This window comes from Pholcus phalangioides, unplaced genomic scaffold (assembly GCF_987345545.1).
Source record: "Pholcus phalangioides strain wild (caught in Gottingen) unplaced genomic scaffold, Ppha-v1.0 ptg000005l_1, whole genome shotgun sequence".
NCBI classification, from domain to species: domain Eukaryota; kingdom Metazoa; phylum Arthropoda; class Arachnida; order Araneae; family Pholcidae; genus Pholcus; species Pholcus phalangioides.
The window spans coordinates 2,862,548-2,881,763 of record NW_028301598.1 but is presented as its reverse complement, the minus strand read 5'-3'; the positions used below and the strand labels follow the sequence as shown (position 1 = coordinate 2,881,763).

Sequence of the window (19,216 nt, the reverse complement as noted above, 5' to 3'; positions counted from 1 at the left end):
ATACAGTAGGCTCTCGACTATCCATCTCAGTTTGACAACAATAATACATTTATGAATTACAATATTACCCCTTTTTTTTTACATTTGTGCAATAATTTATCAATTAACAGTAAAAGAAGTTTAAATAATTCTTGTAAGAACGATGCCTACGTTTTTTTGTTCGTTTTGAAAATGTGTGTATTTGTACTGTACAGCAGTGTTTTCCAACCTTTCTGATGTAGTAGACCCCCCTTTTAGTTAAGGTCAAGGCACCACAGAGTCCCTGTAGTGATGGTTCATTTCCAAGCTGCCCCTCCATGAAATCCAAAATGTGTGGTTTTTTTATAATTTGTGTAACGGATGTCCTAGCATGGCCTTTATCTCATCAATTGCCAGTCATAGAGGTAGGATTCCAATTTAAAAAATGCTCAACAGGTGTTCAAAATTTACCCTGTGCTAGTTTTGAGAGTGAAAATGCAGTGTGTAACAAATTAGCCGCTGTGGTGGGCGAGTGGTCCCATTGACAGACTCACATCGCGAGGTCCCAGATTCGAGCGCCACTGGCAGTCAGCTGAAGTTGGTTTCCTATGGCTACCAACTTTGAGGCCTGAACGTGAGCTGATCTCCCTGTTAAAAAGTCTCGCCACAGAGCAACAGGCTTACTATACAAATAATCAATCATTGCACTGCACTTCTGAAATATAGATGACAGCACTGAAAAATCAAACACTAGATGCACACTCAGACTGTTAGGTACACACACACTTACACCTCCGTCAAACCAGACGCGACCCAGGCTCTGTCCCTCCTGGGATATAAGCCTTTTACCCGTGTGGGTTGGGTTGTGCTGAGAAGAATCAGGGGTGCCCCCTCCCGACACCCCGACCCTCTTGTCTAAGACTCTAGCTTCAAGCACGAAGCCTGGTCTTCAGGGTTTTCCTCCTTCCAAAAAGATGGCGGCGGCAGCCCCCTCCCCGGTAGGGGCCCACAAACCCGAGCAGTGGCCAAGAGGGCCCCCAACCACACCCCCCCCCCAAGACCCGACACGCAAAATTGCCTGGATGCTTTATTAATTGATGATATGTGCAAGTATCACTTATTTACACATCTTTGTGGCCGCTCACGCGACATATGTGTCCACGGAGTGCAGCGTTGCTTCTCTGTGTCTTTGGTTAGTTGGCTCAGATGAACCTGCTGTTTATTTGTGGCCAGCCCCGGTGCTGGGCCACTTTTGTGTCGTCTCTGGCTGTTTGACTCGGGTGAGCCCGCTACACACTTACACCTCCGGCACAACTCACTAGGTATTAAACTGCCCATAGATGGCAATAGACCTGAGTTGTGCTCTGTTTGAAAGTAAGTGTGTATCAAATTAAGCAATCTAAATTTTTATGCGGTCACCCTGTGCTCTAACTTAGAAAGTTGTTGCCTTGTCTCTCTTGATGCTAGGGGAAAAAATCTGTATTTCTAAATGCAGAGATATTCGAAAAACAGAAAATATTTGGGAGAGAACAGTGTTAAATGCGGGTAAAACCATTTTACTTTTACCTTTGACTTTTTAACAGGTAGATCAGCTCGCATTTGCACCTCGAAATTGGGAACCAATTGAAACCAACTTCAGCTGATCACCAGTGTGGTGCTGGTGGGGGGCGAACTCGGGACCTCTTGATGTGAGTTCGTCACTATGACCTGCTAAAGGGTAATTTTTGAATGCCTGTTGTGTGAGCATTTTTTAAACCGGAATCATGCCTTTACGATGGACAGTTGATGAAATAAAGGCTGTGCTAGCACTTAAAGGACATCCTGTATATTAGCAATTGTAAATAGTAAATTACAATTTCACAACACTAAATGTGCCCTTCCTGCAATCAGGGCCGCAACTGGGGGGGGGGGCAAGTGCATGTGGTGCTCCGAACCAGAGGAAGTGCAAATTCTATCATTCAAAATTTCCTTCAACATTACAAGGGTGTGCCAAAATGTGCACTTGCCCTGGTTGACCCAACATCTTGCTGCGGCCTTGAATTCATGTAGGTGGGTGTCGAATGAAACTGCCAGAAATAATTCGATTCGGATGAATATCTTTTCATACAAGTTCAAACGTTTCAGGTTGAATGAGATAAGCATAATTTTGGAAAATTTCCAACATTCTAGCAATTGTTTTTAAATTTTCTGGCGGATATGAATAACTTTGAGTGAGATCTGTAGAGTGCCCTTTGTCAAATCAAACTGCCGAAGATAATTCGATTCGGATGAATAACTTTTTCTAGAAATTCAATCGTCTAATGAGGAAAGGGTTAAAAGGTGTCGTTCCCTAACCACTTTATGATCATGGACTTAATTTTGCATCCAAACGTCTTTAGAATAAAGTCAAACAAGTGCTCTGTTTTCTTTCCTCTCTTCTCAACACCGTAAGGCATTGTTGTAACCCCACGAAGTTGTTCTTTTCTACCTTCCTTTTATTTCTATACAATTATTGGTGACTTTTTCCCACACATGATGTATCCTTCTACTACGTACACATAAGAGCAAAAGAGAGCTGTTTGGGTGAGAGGGAAAAGAGAAATCCAGTTCGTATAACTACAGTCTCTTATCTTATCGGCACTTATGTATATTATACAATTTTCGTTTCATTTGTTTTTTTCCCTTTCAACTCCTTTACCTTTCTCTAACATGCGGTTAGGTTAGAACGAGGCTACTATATTTTTCGGCCATTCGTCAAATAGAGATCATCCGGATTTCTCGCCGAAACATTGTAAGCGCAATTTTTAATATTTTAAAAATTATAAAAAAATTTAAGCACATGCTTCTCATCTAGAAACATATAAAAACGAAAAAAATTAACGGCAGAATGTAATTATTGAAGCTGTAAAAATCATAAAATTATCATTAGCTACTCCTCTTGCACTTTTTGACGATATCTATAAAAAATTTTATTTTCACTTTGTCTTTGCACACTATAGCAGTGATGCTTAACCGAAGGTGTGGCAAAGCCTCTTTGGATGGTTCAAAATGAAAAAATTTAAACATATTGACTGATTTTTCAGGAATGTTATTGAAATGAATTAAATTTTTAACTTATTTCAAAAATATGAATCATACATTTCAATACCTCATTTTTTAGCTTCCGCTTTATTTTTCATGTGGAATTCGTGTTCCAAAAGTTTCTTTTCTACTGAAATACTTTACAGGTTGTTTACATTTGTATCTCATGTTATTAGCATGCTGTTCTTGAATTTGATACTGTCGTTAAACAGGAAAAATGTTTTAAAAAAAAGTATCAAGTGCTAAAAAAACATGTAATATTGTTTGGGCTGAAATCAATAAGGGAAGAATTGAAACAGTTCATTTTCTCTCGAATTTTGAAAAATGTTAAAAAATAGCATTGATTTTTAGCTTAGTTTTTAAGTGGATTAAAAAAAAAAGCCAAAACCAACTATATATTAAGCCCTTCTCTCATAAGCGATTGGCAAGGAATTCGGATGCTCGATATTTGACGAATCTGTGATAATATGATAACCTTGTTCTAACCGCACATTAGAAAAAGGAAAAGAAAAAAATAATAGTATAATACATAAGTTTACATAAGAATGTAGGTACAAAATTTGTTTCTTTTCACACTCACCCTATTCTCTTTCACTCTTATAAGAAAGATACATTATATGGGAGAAAAAATCACCATCATGGTATACAAAAAACCAAGTGGAAAAAAAATATAGGGTTGCAACAAAGCTTCGTAATGATGAGGAGAGAGGAAAGAAAACAGAAATTGTTTGAATTTATCCCACTGGTGTTTGGAAGCGATATTACGTCTCTGATCGTAAAGTGGTTAATCATAGGCCAAAAAATAGAATTAAAAAAATGTCTAACAGAATTTATAAAAACTAATTATTGGATAATTTTTTAAGTTTCACATAAAACAGAACACAATTGTTCAGAATTAATGACGTCACCTTGGGACCCTTTCCTTGTAAGAAGATAATGTCACCTTATGATGAAAACCTCTTCCATTAATCTTCTCTCACCAATTATAGATTTTGAAGAGAAAAAAAAATCAGCAACGATCTGCTCTCTATAAGAAAAAATTAACCCCTTTTGTGTGTTATTCAATGGGACGTCCCATCCGGTTTTCGCTCTCCTAGTAAATTTTTGAACTTTTGATGTACGAGGTTTTCATTGCAAAGTGACGATAAGCAAAAAATTCTGTAATTTCCATATTCTATTATTTTCATTTCGAAACTTTTCTGGCGAATACAGATGATTTCGAGTGGGGTACGTTGAACCAAACAGCCGAATATTATTTGATTTGTATAAATAGCTTTTTCTAAAATTTCAATTTTACATTGTTGCGGTTAAGGGGGTCATTAAAGTATTACTTCAGCATCGATGGGGGGGGGGGAAGTGTTTCCGATTTTCTGACTTTTGATGACGAAGGGGATTTGGATGATGCTTACGTCATCAACCAACCATTATGAAATATTCTTAATGTGGATCTTACTTAATGCGCCAAAAACAAGAAAACCCTTTGGATAGTTTGGGGCACCTGAACTAACAACCTCCCTACTGATAAGTCCCCTAAAGAGCCACTTTAGTGACCTCTAAATGTTTCGCGGATCCAAGTGATCTGGGCAGTGTGTCCGGGCAGCTTAAGTGCTCTGGAACTGTGTACGCATCACTCAAGTGATCCGTAATGATCCGATGATTCACGCGCGCGGATAGCGTGTGTAACCTTTATCTTGAAAAGAACATTCAGAAAATATAAAACTGGACGAAGTGACCTGCCATTGTTTACTGAAAAAAGGCGGCCATAAGGGATAGTAAAAAGGAAGTTGAATCTAGGTTGGCAGATAACATTGGGGCTCTGATCCAAAATCATTTTTTAGATACGTCAATGATGGATGTAAGGGGACAGTTGACCCTTCCTCTCGATAGGAGGGTCTAGGGTAGAGAGAAATGTACGTATGTGTAGTGCTTTCAATGACTTTTTCGCGTCGGTTTTTAATACAGAATACGATATTAAATGTACTGTTATTGCATGAGAATGATAAAATCCTCAACGAAATTCAAGTGGAAGTCCTAAATCTCCTAAAAAATGTATGTGCCAGCAAAGCACCAGACGATATACTGTATATATCCCATGATCATAGAATGTGCTAATGAATTGTTGGGGCCAGTCGCACAGATTTACAAGAGTAGTGTCGTTGAGGGTGCCTTCCCAAGGGATTGGAAGCTTGCTAACGGGAAATTGAGCTTTGAAATACGGAAAAGTACGGGACATTCCCAATTGTCGCCAAAAATGATGCAAAAAATAAGCGAAGTCGCCAACTCGTGGGAAAATCATAGAAAAGACGTCAATCATGGAGAATGAAGCGTCACTTCAAATTGCAATGAATTAAAAACAAAACGTTTCCAACGAAAAATATATGCGAGATGAATAATATTCTTGTTTGGAATAATGTGTTGTCGAATAATCAGCATGGGTTCAGTGTGTCCGGGCAGCTTAAGTGCTCTGGAACTGTGTACGCATCACTCAAGTGATCCGTAATGATCCGATGGTTCACGCGCGTGGATCAATGTGTGTAACCTTTATCTTGAAAAGAACATTCAGAAAATATAAAACTGGAAAGCATGTGTAACTAACCTCCTTTGCTTCTATGATCACGTGACCAAGGCTTTGGGTAAGGGCAAAAATGTAGATGTTGTTTACCTTGATTTCCAGACGGCATTCGTCGGGTCCAACATGTTTACACGAGATTGGGATTAGGGGCAACTTGCTGAGTTGGATAGAATCGTAGTTAAGAGATAGGTCACAACGAGTTATGGAGGAATTTATACGAGGAATTTTCTGGTTGGACAGGCGTCACAAGTGGAGTTCCTCAAGGAAGTGTCCTTAGCCCCATACTTTCTCACGTTTTATCGATTAAATCGATCAGGGTATTCATGGGATTGCTAGCAAATTCTCAGATGACGAAGCTAATGGGGCTAGTCGGGTGATCAAAGCGATAGGGAGTTGCTCCATCCCAACTTAAACAGGATTGGAAGATGAGCAAATCAATGGAGCATGAAGTTTAGCGTTGACAAGTGCATGGTCGCTCATTTTGGATCGAACAACCCACGGTTCTCTTACGAGTTGAATGGTGTCACTATCCCGGATGCAGCTAGGGTGACCGATTTGGGAATTCTCATTGATGAGCGTCTTAGCTTTTCTGAACATTGTTCAACGGTGGTCAAACCGTTTCCGATTTGCTGACTTTTGATGACAAGGAGGGAAGGGTTTGGATAATGCTTACGTCATCAACCACCCCTTATGAAAATATGAGTTAGGATTCAGAGGGGCAGAGCTGATGACAAAATTTTGCTGACAAGGGGGGGGGGAAGAGTCAAAAATGGCTAAAAATTTGCTTACGTGATACTGGAACGGCCCCTAACAAGGAGGTCAGAGTTTCACTGACAAAGGAGGGGGGGGGGGTCAAAAATGGCAAAAAATTTGCTGACGTAATACTTGAACGGCCCCTAATGTCTCTCGCAATCACTCGAGATGGCAAAGCGCGAAGCAGTTCATAGGATAATACAGATTTATTTCACAGAAAAGCTATTTACACGTATTTACAAGCAGAGATTTTGACGAAACCCTAAAAACGGGGAGCGACTTTTCTAACATACATATACACACACAAGAGATCTCGTCTTCAAGAAAACAACACTCATAGTTGTGCACTGGCGGAACTTACTATATAGGAAAAAGAAATCTTCCACAACAATCTCCACGATTCTCGCGGAATTTTCGCACTTCTTTTGGCGTTATTTCATTGCCAAATCATAGGAGCTGCCGCCAGACTTGCCAAGTGTGTCATTAATTTGACAAGATTTACAGAGAAATACGTTAATGGCTTTTTACAGGCAAAAGATGACATGATAAATAATGACTATTTCCATAATTTTCATACGATGTTCCGTCAAGGTTTCACCGATTCAGTTTACACTTGTCGACCTTTGTAGCATAGTTTCACATCAATGATACCTAAGACCTATTGCATTTTAATTTGGTTACTTGATGAATTATTGGCATATTTTCGAACAATTTGATACATCCATCATCGTACTAGCGGTATCTCCCAAGTGTCGTCGACTGTTTCCGATCAAACAAGTCCAAGTAAAGGCTGAATTTATCATTTACCAGCACTATTCCTTTTCTGACGGAAATAGCCGTTACAAAGAGCTTTTCGTCTCAATTAATTCTTAATAGAAGTTCATTCGTTATTGTCAACGTCGGATATTTTTGAACACAAATTAGTGCTTATCTCTCAAGGAGAACAATGCCAATTTAGTGTTATCACCTCGTCTTGTGGGGTATTCTGCGATGAAGAAATCCAAAGAAACCCCGCGCTGCAGCCAGTGTTTCAGCGTCGACCCCGGCGTGGAGCAACCAGTCGTCGGCGAGTTGCTGTTCTCTACCAGCAGCGTCAAGAAAACGATTCCGTTCATGATGACGAACAACAAGTGCAGCGGCAGGGAGCTCATGCAGTACATGAAGATGTGGTGGGAGCTGCAGAACCCGCGCATAGGAATCATGGTGATCTCGGACCCCAGCCCGAGCATGGCCTGGAAAGACAGGGCCGCCGTGGACACGTTCCTCGCAGGACTCGTAAAGTCCTTCAACACGACGGACGTTTGGATATTCACGGATGGGCTCAACGTCGGTATTAGCAAGGAGATAGGACAGGCCTACAACTCGGAGATCATGGAGCGGATCTACGTCGCCTACAGCGTCGGGAGCAACCTCCGCAAGTCCACCCGGTCCGAAGTCGCGCTGATAGGCGTCTGCAGCTACGATTCACTGACATACGCGAATCACATCACGCAAAGTGACGACGTGATCCCTCTGGCGAACGGTCGCCACAACCCGACCAAGGACAAGTATGACCTCAACGCCAATCACTCGCATTTCATCATCGTCAAAGAGGACTCGAAATTCGCCGTTCACGGACTCCTGGGGAAGATTGCCGATCAGATGTCCCGTTTCGGTGAGCACCGACTGGTGGCAGGCCCGACCGAGGGGGTCAGAATGACGGACGTGCCCGTGATAGCCATCGTGATCCAGGGAAAGGACGAAGCTATCGATTTCGTCCTGGACCACCTCAAGCAGGGACGTCCGGTCGTCGTAATAAAGGGTAGCGGGGGACTGGCTGATCTCATCGCGGACATGTGCAAGGAGGTCGAGTGGATGCCCGAAGGTTCGAACTTCGCGGAATACGCGGAGAAGATCATCAAGCCGCACATCTTCCAAAAGGCGTCGGAAGTTTTCCCGAACCTGCGCAAGACCCGACAGTCGCTGACGAACTTCTACGAGAAACTTCTCCAGTGCGTGAGGTTCGTCAACTACAACGACTGCACGTTCCTCACGGTCCTCAGCAACAACAGGTTCGAGTGCAAGCTCGAGGACCTGCCCGAGCACCTGCTCAGGGCAATTTTCAAAAAGCGCAAGGCCGAGAAAATGCAGCCGAGCCAATTCAAGAAGGACCTGTACTTGGCGATGGACTGGAACAGTCCGAACGTGGCACGCGAGGAGATCTTCGCAAAGGGACGCGGCTCCGAGTTCCAGATAGACCAGTATCTGTTCACGAGGGAGCTGACGAAGTTCGACAGGGAGGGCTTCGTCGATCTCTTCATACGCCAGGGCTTCAACCTCGACAGGTACGTCACATCCAAGAACCTATTGGAACTGTTCCAGAAATCCAACAACGAGGACTTCTTCCGCAACGTCGTGTGTGCGCAGATCCTCGACCATAACGCCGACATCACCGTCGGGTTCATTGACGGCAAGATCGCCGACTTCGTCCGTAACCTGACGGGAGTACCTTTCCTGATCACCACGTCGATCCTGGACAGGAAGATCGAGAAGCTGGACGCTTTCCAGGCGTACGAAGCCGACCAGAGGGCCATAATAGCCTTGGTCATATGGGCCCTGCTGTCTTACAGGATGAACATCGTCAAGGCCCTCTGGCGACAGTCCGAGCAACCGATACACCTCGCCGTCCTGATATCCGCGGTGCTGAACAGGTTCAAACACGCGGTGAGCGACTCAAGTCTCCAACTCGAGATCAAGCGTAAGAGCAGGGAATACTCAGAGATGGCCAGGGGGATCCTGGACCTTTGCTACCAGCGCCACGCCGGCAAGGCCTTCAGTATCGTGCAGGAAAAGAACCCGATATGGGGCTTCAAGACACTCATGGCCATCGTCGGGCAGACCCAGAACGGCTCACTGCTCGCCCACCAGTGCTTCCAACGCTGGCTCGACATCATGTTCATGGGTCACATCCGGATTAGGAAGAGGGCGCTCTCGCCCCCGAAATGGCTGAAAATCCTGCTGTCGGCTTTCTTCGTCCTGCCCATGTACTACTGGGTGAAGTTCTACGTGCCCTACGATAGGTTCCGCGACAAGCACTTAGGCAACTTGGGCCGTGACGTCACCTCTTGTCAGCACGACGAAGACAGCGACGGCACAGACGACGGCAGCGAGACAAGCCGCGCCACTCACCAGCAAGAGGAACAACAGCAGCAGCAGCATGGCGAGAACGCCATGTACGAAGCGATGCGCATGACGCGCGTTCACCCGCCCCTGCGCACGAAGATATATTACCTGTGGACGGCCCCCATCACGAAGTTCTGGCTCTTCCAGGTGTTCTACATGGCCTACCTGTCGCTGCTGAGCTTGGCGACGGTGTGGCCGATGTGCGGCAACTGGACGGTCGACACCGTCGTTGGCGTGTGGACGGGACTGATGCTCGTCAGCTACGTCCACAACGTGGTCCACCTGAGGAGGTCGAACCCCAGCCGGTCCGTCACCGGCAGGTGCGTCGAGATAGCGCTCATCTCATGTTTCCTGGCCGTGCACCTGTGCGGCCGCGTCCTGTTCTCCGACATGTTCGCGCCCTACAAGTCCAAAATCAACCTGGCGATGGCGGCCCTGTATTTCTACTACAGGATAATATTCATAAGCCTGCCGCTGTCCTCGGAGCTCGGACCGCTGCTCATTCGCCTCAAACGCATGATCGGGGTCGACTTCGTCAACTTCCTGCAGATGGCGCTGCTGTTCATGATCAGCAACGGGATCGTGATACACGCCCTGCTCTACCCGGATTTCCCGATGTCTAGGAAGCTCTTCCACAGCATACTGAAGAAGATGTGGATGTACGTGTTCAAGCTCGACGACAAGGACTTCGGCAGGATCAACCTGACGTGCGTCAGGTACATCGACAGGCGCTACGACCCCGACAGGTGCCGAGCGGGGACATACCTGAGACCGCAGTGCCCGACACAGGGGATATGGCCCTACGTCATCATCGTGCAGTACCTAATGCTGCTGAGGATGGTCCTGATGGCTTTCCTGTTCGCGCTGTTCAGCCAGAGCCAGAACAAGCTGAAGGACGAGGCCATCTACGTGTGGAAGTGCCAGAGGTACAACGTCGTGATGGACTTCACGGGAACCCTGCTTCCGGCTCCCATAACGGTCCTGAGTTACGCGAACTCCACTTGGAGATACTTGTTGGACGTCGCAAGGTTTGGGGATCGCAGGCACTCGAAGCACAGGTACAAAGAGTTCGAGCCTCACGTCACCCTGCGGGAGGAAAGTCCGCACTTCTGGTCCAGCCTCAGCAACGAGTGCTACTCCACCTTGGACAACGAGCAGCACCGCGAGAAGATGGAGCTCGCCAAGGAGATGGAGGAAGTCGAATTCATAGGGGAGATCCTGTCGGTGCAATGGAACGTCATCAACGACCTTTTGAGCCACATCACCGAACTGCAGTTAGAGCTGAATTACACGCACAAGCAGCTAGACGCGTTCAAGTACCGGTCCCCGTCGCTGCCACCACTCGTCGCCAGCTGCAGGCTGTCCCGTCGGACACCTTACCCCTACACCAAGATACCGAGGTTCCCGGTTCCGGACAACATGGTGAGCTGGGACGTGCCGTTCATTGTCTACGACCCGCTGACGTACACCGCACCCAAGGAGAAGTTCGTCAACGACCTGCAGCCGTTCGTGGACGAGGACCTGCACCTGTGGCTGGAGAAGTACGCGGAGGCCAAATACGATCCCAGACCGATCTTCGAGTGGAACGAAGCCGTAGAAAGCGCGGCGGGGGTGTTCATCAACCGGAAGTCGTGGATGCTGGACGAGAAGGGCAACCGTAATGTCAGGTACAAGATGTCGTCTGACGGTTTCCCGTTGAACCCGGCCGGAAGGACGGGACTGACGGGAAAGGGGCACCTGCCCAGGTGGGGACCGAACCACAAAATCTTCGTGCTGATAACCAGGAAGCATGCTGGTGGACAGCCCGAGCTCGTAGTAGTGGACGACACCACGACCGTGGGTGTTCCGGTCCGCTCTCTACCCGGGGGCTTCGTGAACACCAAGGGTAAGTGCGAGGCCGTCCAGAGGTTCTTCAAGAGGGGGCCGTCCGACGTCCAGAGACTGGCCTGGTATTCGACGTCAGACCTGATCAATTTCCTCAAGGCGTGCTCTGCCGTCGAATCCGAAGAGGGGGAGACGGACGTCGCCGAAGAAGCCTCCCCGTCCTCGGACGAGGAAACGGCCTTCTCCCTGGACTACGAGGACTTCCGGTGTTCCAGGATCCACAAGGGGTACGTGGACGACGCCCTGAACACGGACCAGGCGTGGATCGAGGCTGAGATCTGGCACTTCCAGTATAACGTCGAGGAAAACCTGCAGGAGTTCATGGAGGAAAATGCGCGTTGGGTGGCGCTGTCCGACTCCATCTTGAACCAGATCAACGAAGCGATCGCCGTCCTCATCGGACCGACTTTAGACGTCTGACGCCGTCTTTATTCTCCTTGTCTCTTTCATTTGTATTAAACCATTACTGCGAGAGCTCCGCATTTTCATTTGAGGTAGCCTCTCTCTCAATAGCTTCATATTGAACTGGACAACCCTGTCTCTCTCGATACCCTGTCCGAATATGTAGGGTCAATTAAACATGAATATGGAATATATAAACTATATTGTATAAATATAAACTATATATTTTTGGCCATTCATTCCTCCGATTTGCCGCCGTAGGATATGGCGCCTCTATTCCCCCCCCCCCCCACCAGCTTCTGTGAATACACCTGTGTCTCCCTCCAAGTGATTCTTTTTGTCACATGTTTGCATTGGTCACTTTTTGCTCGCTCACTGACCTAGTCTCACGATCTCTACGTCATTTTTTGGGTTGCGCACTGACCTGGTCCCTCATCCTTTTTCTTTCTTTTGACCATGCACTGATTTTGTCCCTCGCTTTCTAGGTCATTCTTTTGCGCACTCACTAATTTCGTCCCTTGATTTCTAGGTAACTTTTTTTCGGTCTCGCACACTGACCTCATCCTCTAAGTCACTCATTTGGTCATTCACTGACCTGACCAATCGCTCTCTTTTGCGGTCGATCGAACATGAAATTTATCAAGCAAACAAACTAAAAGGCGCTACAGCCAGGGGTGTTACCTCATCCCTAGCACTCACAGGCAGAAGCGTATTTACAGAGGTCTTATCCCAAGGCGGAAAATTGCGAGGGTCGGTGAAATTGAGCAGGGGCGGCTCGAGAAAAAAAAATCCTTACCCTGCGCGGGACCTATTTTAGGTACCCCCCGACCACGTTCTTTTTCGGCCGACAAAGTTTGTTTAGTCCTTTCAATTTGGCTCCTCTAGTAGAGCGGTGCTTCATACGGCAGCTTGGGTCCCACGTCCCAAGAATGCCCTGAAATCCGTTTGGTATGAGCGGTCAACGTAATGAATAGAATGGGAGAAAGGAGGCACACACACACAAAAGTTTTACAGCCCATAGGCGGCATAAATTCGCTTCTGCCCAGTGCCGTCTTAAGGCATGGGCCCACCCGGGCACGGCCCGGGGGCCTCAAGAGGAAAGAGGCCTCCAAAAAATGAGATCTTCAAGAATTTGCCTCGTAGGGTCTCAGAAAAATTATTTGGCCCGGGGGCCCATGATGCTCTTAAGACGGCCCTGCTTCTGCCTAGAGAATGAGGGACAAGATCAGTTGATGACCTAGACAGTTTGCAAGCATGTGAGCGACCCAATAGAGCGACTTAGATAGCAAGAAACCAGGTGTGAGAAATAGTGACTTGAGAGTGTTTGCAAAAGGACCAGGTCAGCGCCCGAGTGGCGTGGTGGTAAGATGCTCGTCTACCACCGTGAAGGTTGCTGTCACTGTCCCAGGTTCAAACCCAAGGGAGGACAGATATTTCCCCTAACGAACTTGAAGCTATCACCGATAGACAGCGCCATCATTTCCAACCCAACTTATTTATGGCAGTAAATTGTAATACAGCGTTGGAGTTTGGTGAAGTAGGTCAGTAAGCAAAGAAAGAAGTGACATAGAGAGTGCGGAAGCATGTGAGTGGCCTAAAGGGACTGGGTCAGTGAGCAACCTTCCAGCGTGGTCCAACACCTCGGGGTAAAAGGCTTATATCCCTCAAGGGACAGAGCCTGGGCCTCGACTGGTTTTACAGTTACAGTGAGCAACCCAGAGCTTTTGCAATCACATTAGTCCCCGAAAATATGAACTAGAGAGCAAGGAAAAACGTCAGGGAGTGACCAAATTAATTAAAGAGCAAGGAAGGTCAGTGAGCAACAAAAAGAGTGGTGTAGAGAATGGGGGACCAGGCTAGTTGGTGACCTAGACAGTTTGCAAGCATGTGAGTGACCAAGAAAGTGACTTAGATAGCAAGGAACCAGGTCAGTAAGCATCAGCGCTCGAGTGGCGTGGTGGTAAGATGCGACCATGTCTGTGGGCGACCAAAAGAGTGAGAGAAAGAATAATCTTTCGGAGAATATTCTCATCCAGGAGAAAATTCTCTGCTAGGACTACTATTATAAATAACTTCAGAATACTATAAGTTCTTGATGAGAATATTCTCCTGTTATTTATAATAGTTACATATAATATCCTTGAGAATATTCTCTGGAAGAACTACTTTCATAAATCACTGGGGAAAATATCCTTATAGAAAATAATAAGAATTATTCTGAAGTTACTAATAATAGTCCTTCCAGAGAATATTCTTGAATATTCTCCTTGATGAGAATATTCTTCAGTTCCTGAAATCTTTCCAGAGAGTATTATCAAGAATATATGTAATAACATGTATTATAATAAATAATTTTCATAAATTACTTGAGAGTAATAATTATTTTTGTATAATAATTATTTTTGTATAATAATTATTATTTTTGATAAGAACATTCTCTAGTAATTTATAATAGTCCTTTAAGAGAATATATTCTGACCCTGTCTCTCTTCCTGTCAAGAAGATGGGAATATTAATGTTTGTAGACCACAATATTGAAGTTTGAAAGCAAGAAAATTAAACCAACAGGGCTGAATTACACGACTTTTAAAGAAATGTGAGTGATACAGAATTTATAAATGTATGTGCATTGAAAAAACAACAGTTCTGTATCTTCTTAGAATGAAGGTGATTGTATAAGAATAGCTTCTTTTATCAATCAAGTTTGATTTAATTTCTTTTGTTGTGAACTTATTTCTGAAAATTTATCTAATTTTAAAATAATTTTTTAAGGTTTTAATCTAAAGGTTTCTTAAATCTTTTTATAACCAAACTTTTAAAACCTCTCATGACCTGGAGAATATTCTCGAACTAAAAGTTGTCATTCGGGGTGATTACACCAAAAATTGTTTTGTTGTAAATGTTTCAGGCAATGAAAACTGATTTATATTTCACAATATAAACAAAATTAGTACAAAAATTTAAATTATTTAAAAGAAAAATGAATATTCTCGATTATTCTCCAATTTTTACATCCAGGAGAATATTCTCAGAATATTCTCGTTCTCCGAGAATATTCTCACCTCACATCTCTATGTACGCCAATGTGTACAACGACATAATATTACAATTTAATCTGACGTCTGCTTTGTGTGCAAATTATCTAGGTCACTCAGTCATTGACCTGTCCCTCCTTCTCTGGGACAGAGTCAAATTTGTGATTTTATCACTTGTTAGCTATAAAAATTTTACCGCCCTTCTTCCATTCTGCTAATTGTCTCGAAGACATATGATAACCACATCAGGCACATGAGACACAATAGGGCAGTAATTTTGAGAAAATTATGGAACGAGGGAGGAAGCTTTTTATATAGCAACCTGGCTGGGCCAATGGCCTGTAGAATTGTATTGTAAAATTATGATGTTTTGCCGGCAAGTTTCATTGGCTTTATATCTTATAATACAGGGGACTTGGATCATATACGGGCTGCTACACCTCTCAGTGGAAGCATTCAGCTGCAAGAGCACTGCGTCTTCCACCTGCGCAAATGTTTAGGCATAGGTCATTGTACAGGAATCAAATTCAATTATATTTGCAAATAACTTATTTTTATCATACAGTCAGACTTGCTTATAACGAACAGCGATATTATGAATTTTCACATGTAACAAAATTTCCACCAGGGCCTGTGAGTTTTATTTTCTGTGTCATTTTGATTGCTTATAACTAGTGCTAGGATTTCTATGACATTTTTTTATATGATCTTGCGTATTTCGATATTTTTATGAGACAGCATTTTTTTCATGATTTTTAGTCATTTCAAAAGTATATTTTCATGATTTTCGAGCAATTTCTTTTGCTCTTTTAAACGTTTTTAATAAAAATGAATATTTTCTTCAATAGAGCCCCAATTCCATTTCTTACGTATTACTGGATTGAAATTAAAAATGGGGTGGATCTTGGTGTTTAGGCCATCTGTACATGTATTTTATTGACACAACCGATACCTTCTCCAAGCTGGATTTAAAATGTTCAAGAGTGGACCAGGGCCGTAGTGTGCCTTTTCAGGACCCTGGGACAGACTTTTCCTTGGAGTCTGTCTTGAAAGAGTTATTATTACGCAAAATAAATGTAAATTTTTTGTGGTCCCAATTCAAGTCAGGGCCCTGGAGCAGTGCCCCAGTTTAGTTATGACCCTGGAGTGGACTTGTTGCAAGGCCGTAGTGTGGGGGGGGGGGACTTAGGGGGGTCTGGTCCTGAAATGTGAGAGAATGACCGAAAAAAAGGTAAAAAGATGGCAAATCTATTGTGTGTGTGTGCTCTATCACTTGAGTTCCCCTCCTTCCCCCGAAATGAAAGTGGTCCCCCCTCTGAACAAAATTTCTGGCCACGGGCCTGACTTGTTACAAGCTAGTCTAGTAGTACTGTAGGTAGCCTGGTGGACCTCTCAACGTCCTCTTCTCCTTAGTAATAGTGTAGTTGTAAATTGACTTGTCATCTAGTTATAGATTAACAAGACCGAAATATTTTAATGTTTTCACATACTTTGCTGCTTTTGGACATGGCCATAGACAGGGAACGGGATATTCCCAACACCCTACCTTTCCCAGTTGAGTTTCCCTGCATTACTTCTCGATTCTGTAATACAATAGTAAACCTAATAATTTTTCATTCACGTATCTCAGGTAATTGGCTGACAAGCTGGCTAGAAGGGGTTCTAGGACTCCGTTCATTGGTCCTGAGCCAGCTTTGGGCATTTCACGGGAATTGATCAGAAATACTGTTTTCAACTCATTTTGGAGAAAACAGTATTAAGATTGGATGAACACTGATGGTCAACGACAGGCAAAAGAGATAAATTGTGACTGCCCTAGTTTTAGGCAGAAGGAGCTGATGAAGCTTAGCAAAAATGGTATTATTAGAGCTGTTGGTCTACTTACTGGCCACTGTACTCTTAAAAGGCATCTTAATGTCATAGGAGTTAGTAGTGACTCAACCTGTAGAGGTTGTTTATATAAGGAAGAGACAGCTACTCACTTTCTTTGTGAATGTGAAATGTACTCTGCACACAGGTTTGAGCACTTGGGTCGTAATTTGATTGAACCATGGGAGCTTTAAGACATTTTCCTATTAGAACTCTACTGAATTTTGCTTCAGCTACAGGTCTCTATTAAAGACTTCTATTTTCTTTTGGGGATAGTACAATAGATCTCTGATCGCAGTGCTAGGTTCTGTGGAACCACCCACCCATGTCTAAACCTAATAATTTTATTACAAGAGCAACAAATAATTCTATGAACAGCATATTAAATACAATAATTTCTGATTCTCAAATTGCTTTGCTAAGATAAATGTTACCAGAAATAGAGAAGGAAAGATTGTAGGCCTTTTTTGCCTTTATGGGCATATTTAGTTTTTTAGGGCATAAATGCATTTTCTATTAGCTTTTATGTCACAGAAATCCTAGCCCTAGGGGTCATTCAAGTATTATGTAAGCATCAATTTGGGAAGGGGGGGGGGGTTTCGGATTTGCTGACTTTTGATGAGAAGAGGGGATTGAATGATGCTTATGTCATCAACCACCCTTTATGAAAATATGAAATATTCTTAATAGTCTCTTACTTTGTGTGCAAAAATGAGAAAAATCTTTCGATAGTTAGTGGACACCTTAACATTCTCCCTACTGATAAGTCTCCTACAGAGCCACTTTAGTGATCCCTAAATGTTTCTGGGATCCAAGTGATCTGGAAATGTGTCCGGTCGCTTAAGTGCTCTGGAGAGAGCTGTCTCACACATCACTCAAGTGATCCATAGTTATGCTGCGGATCACTTAAGTAATCTGGGAATGGGCAACAGGCAATTTGAAATGTAGAACCACACTGAGTGCAGCGTAAGTGCTTTAAAACTGTGTCATGTCACTCAAGGGAACTCTAAATGTGTCACAAATCACTTAAGTGTTCTGGAACTGTCACAAGTCACTTAAGGGATCTTTGAATATGCCACTTTACTTTTACAAAATTAGTTTGATGGACAGGCCACATCAGATAACTCCCAGGGCCACATTTTGCCAGCGGCCAAGGGTTTATCATATATGGCTTAAAGCGTGGGTCACAATGAATTTCTTAAAAATAATGTTTTTGTTCTTAGACTTCAAATAGCACTGAAATAGCAACAAAATTTATTATAACATATATAAAGGCATTTTCTTCCAAAATTTTAATAAATTTTTTTTCCATTAAAAAAATTAATTTTTGATCGTCAAGGAATGGGGGCACGAGCTACCCCATGCCCCCCCCCCCCCATGCATATGTCTCTGATCCCAGCAATATGCATTAGGAGGCAGAGCTGATGATAAAATTTTACTGACAAGGGGGAAGAGGTCAAAAATGCATAATTGCGCAGGGTAGTAATTTCGAAGGAAACACCAAATATACAGATTCTATCTGTATTCATTCTTCTGTAATAAAATAAAACTCTGAATTTTTTGAAAATAGTAGTATAAATCTCTTTTTATTTCATAGAAAAGCATTCTACTAGGGCAGGGTTTCTCAAATTTTTTTCACCTGCTGCATCCCTTTCTTTTCTAATCAACGCTTATATCAGTGGCTACCAAAAACAAATTATCAAAGAATAGCTTCGAAAAACCTTTTTTACGGCCACTGCTCTGTGGTGCTCCTGGGTAATGTTGGAGATGCACCAGGGCATCCCAGTGCACAGTTTGAGAATCCCTGTATTAGCGATTTTTTGGTATTTACAATAAAAATCTTCTAATTTTTTTGTTTTATTTTGCTTGACGAAATTCTTAAAAGAAAAAAAAAGTTACTTATTCCTAAGCACTGAACCTCCAAAACACCTTTGTTACATTTACCACTGTTCTTTACCTAGATTCAGATGTTGGTTGTTGTGGTGTTATTGCATGCGAGTAAATTTTCAGAATGTCCAAGCACAAAGCATGTTCTATTGTTGCTTTTAAAATTGAAACTATGTAGTTGGTATAAAGCAAAAAACAGTCAAAAAGTGAGGTATCAAAGAAATTCCAGAATACTCAAACTTTGTTATTCATGATTCTGAAACTCTAAATCGCATGATTTCTGCACTTTTTCACTTGTTGATCATTCAATCTGGGATAAATTTAGCCTGGAAAGTGTTAATTGACTCTGGAAATTTGTTATACAGGGAGTGTGTAATCTGATCACTTAAAACGTCATATTGGCAACAAAATAATTCTGATTAGGATCTATGGCTTTTCTTTCAGTACGAGTACTTTCATCGATTTAACCTATTAACCTATTGAACACTTGCTTTTGATCATCATGTGCCCAGCAAATTTTGTATCAGTGTCTTAATTGATAACACCATCCAATTTTCAACTAAAGCTTAGAAATTTGTTAAATGTAAAACATCATTGAACGAATCAGCTTATCTTCTGGAAATTACCAAACTTT

The 19,216-nt window shown here is 43.2% G+C and overlaps 1 protein-coding gene across 1 annotated transcript; it reads left to right on the top strand.

Moving 5' to 3' along the window:
- The first annotated feature begins 7,333 nt into the window (after window positions 1-7,333).
- Window positions 7,334-11,809, top strand: LOC149085722 (protein ced-11-like). Its single transcript, XM_089232399.1, has one exon. It carries the CDS (start codon window positions 7,334-7,336, stop codon window positions 11,807-11,809), a length of 4,476 nt encoding a protein of 1,491 aa, XP_089088525.1.
- The last annotated feature ends 7,407 nt before the right edge of the window (window positions 11,810-19,216 follow it).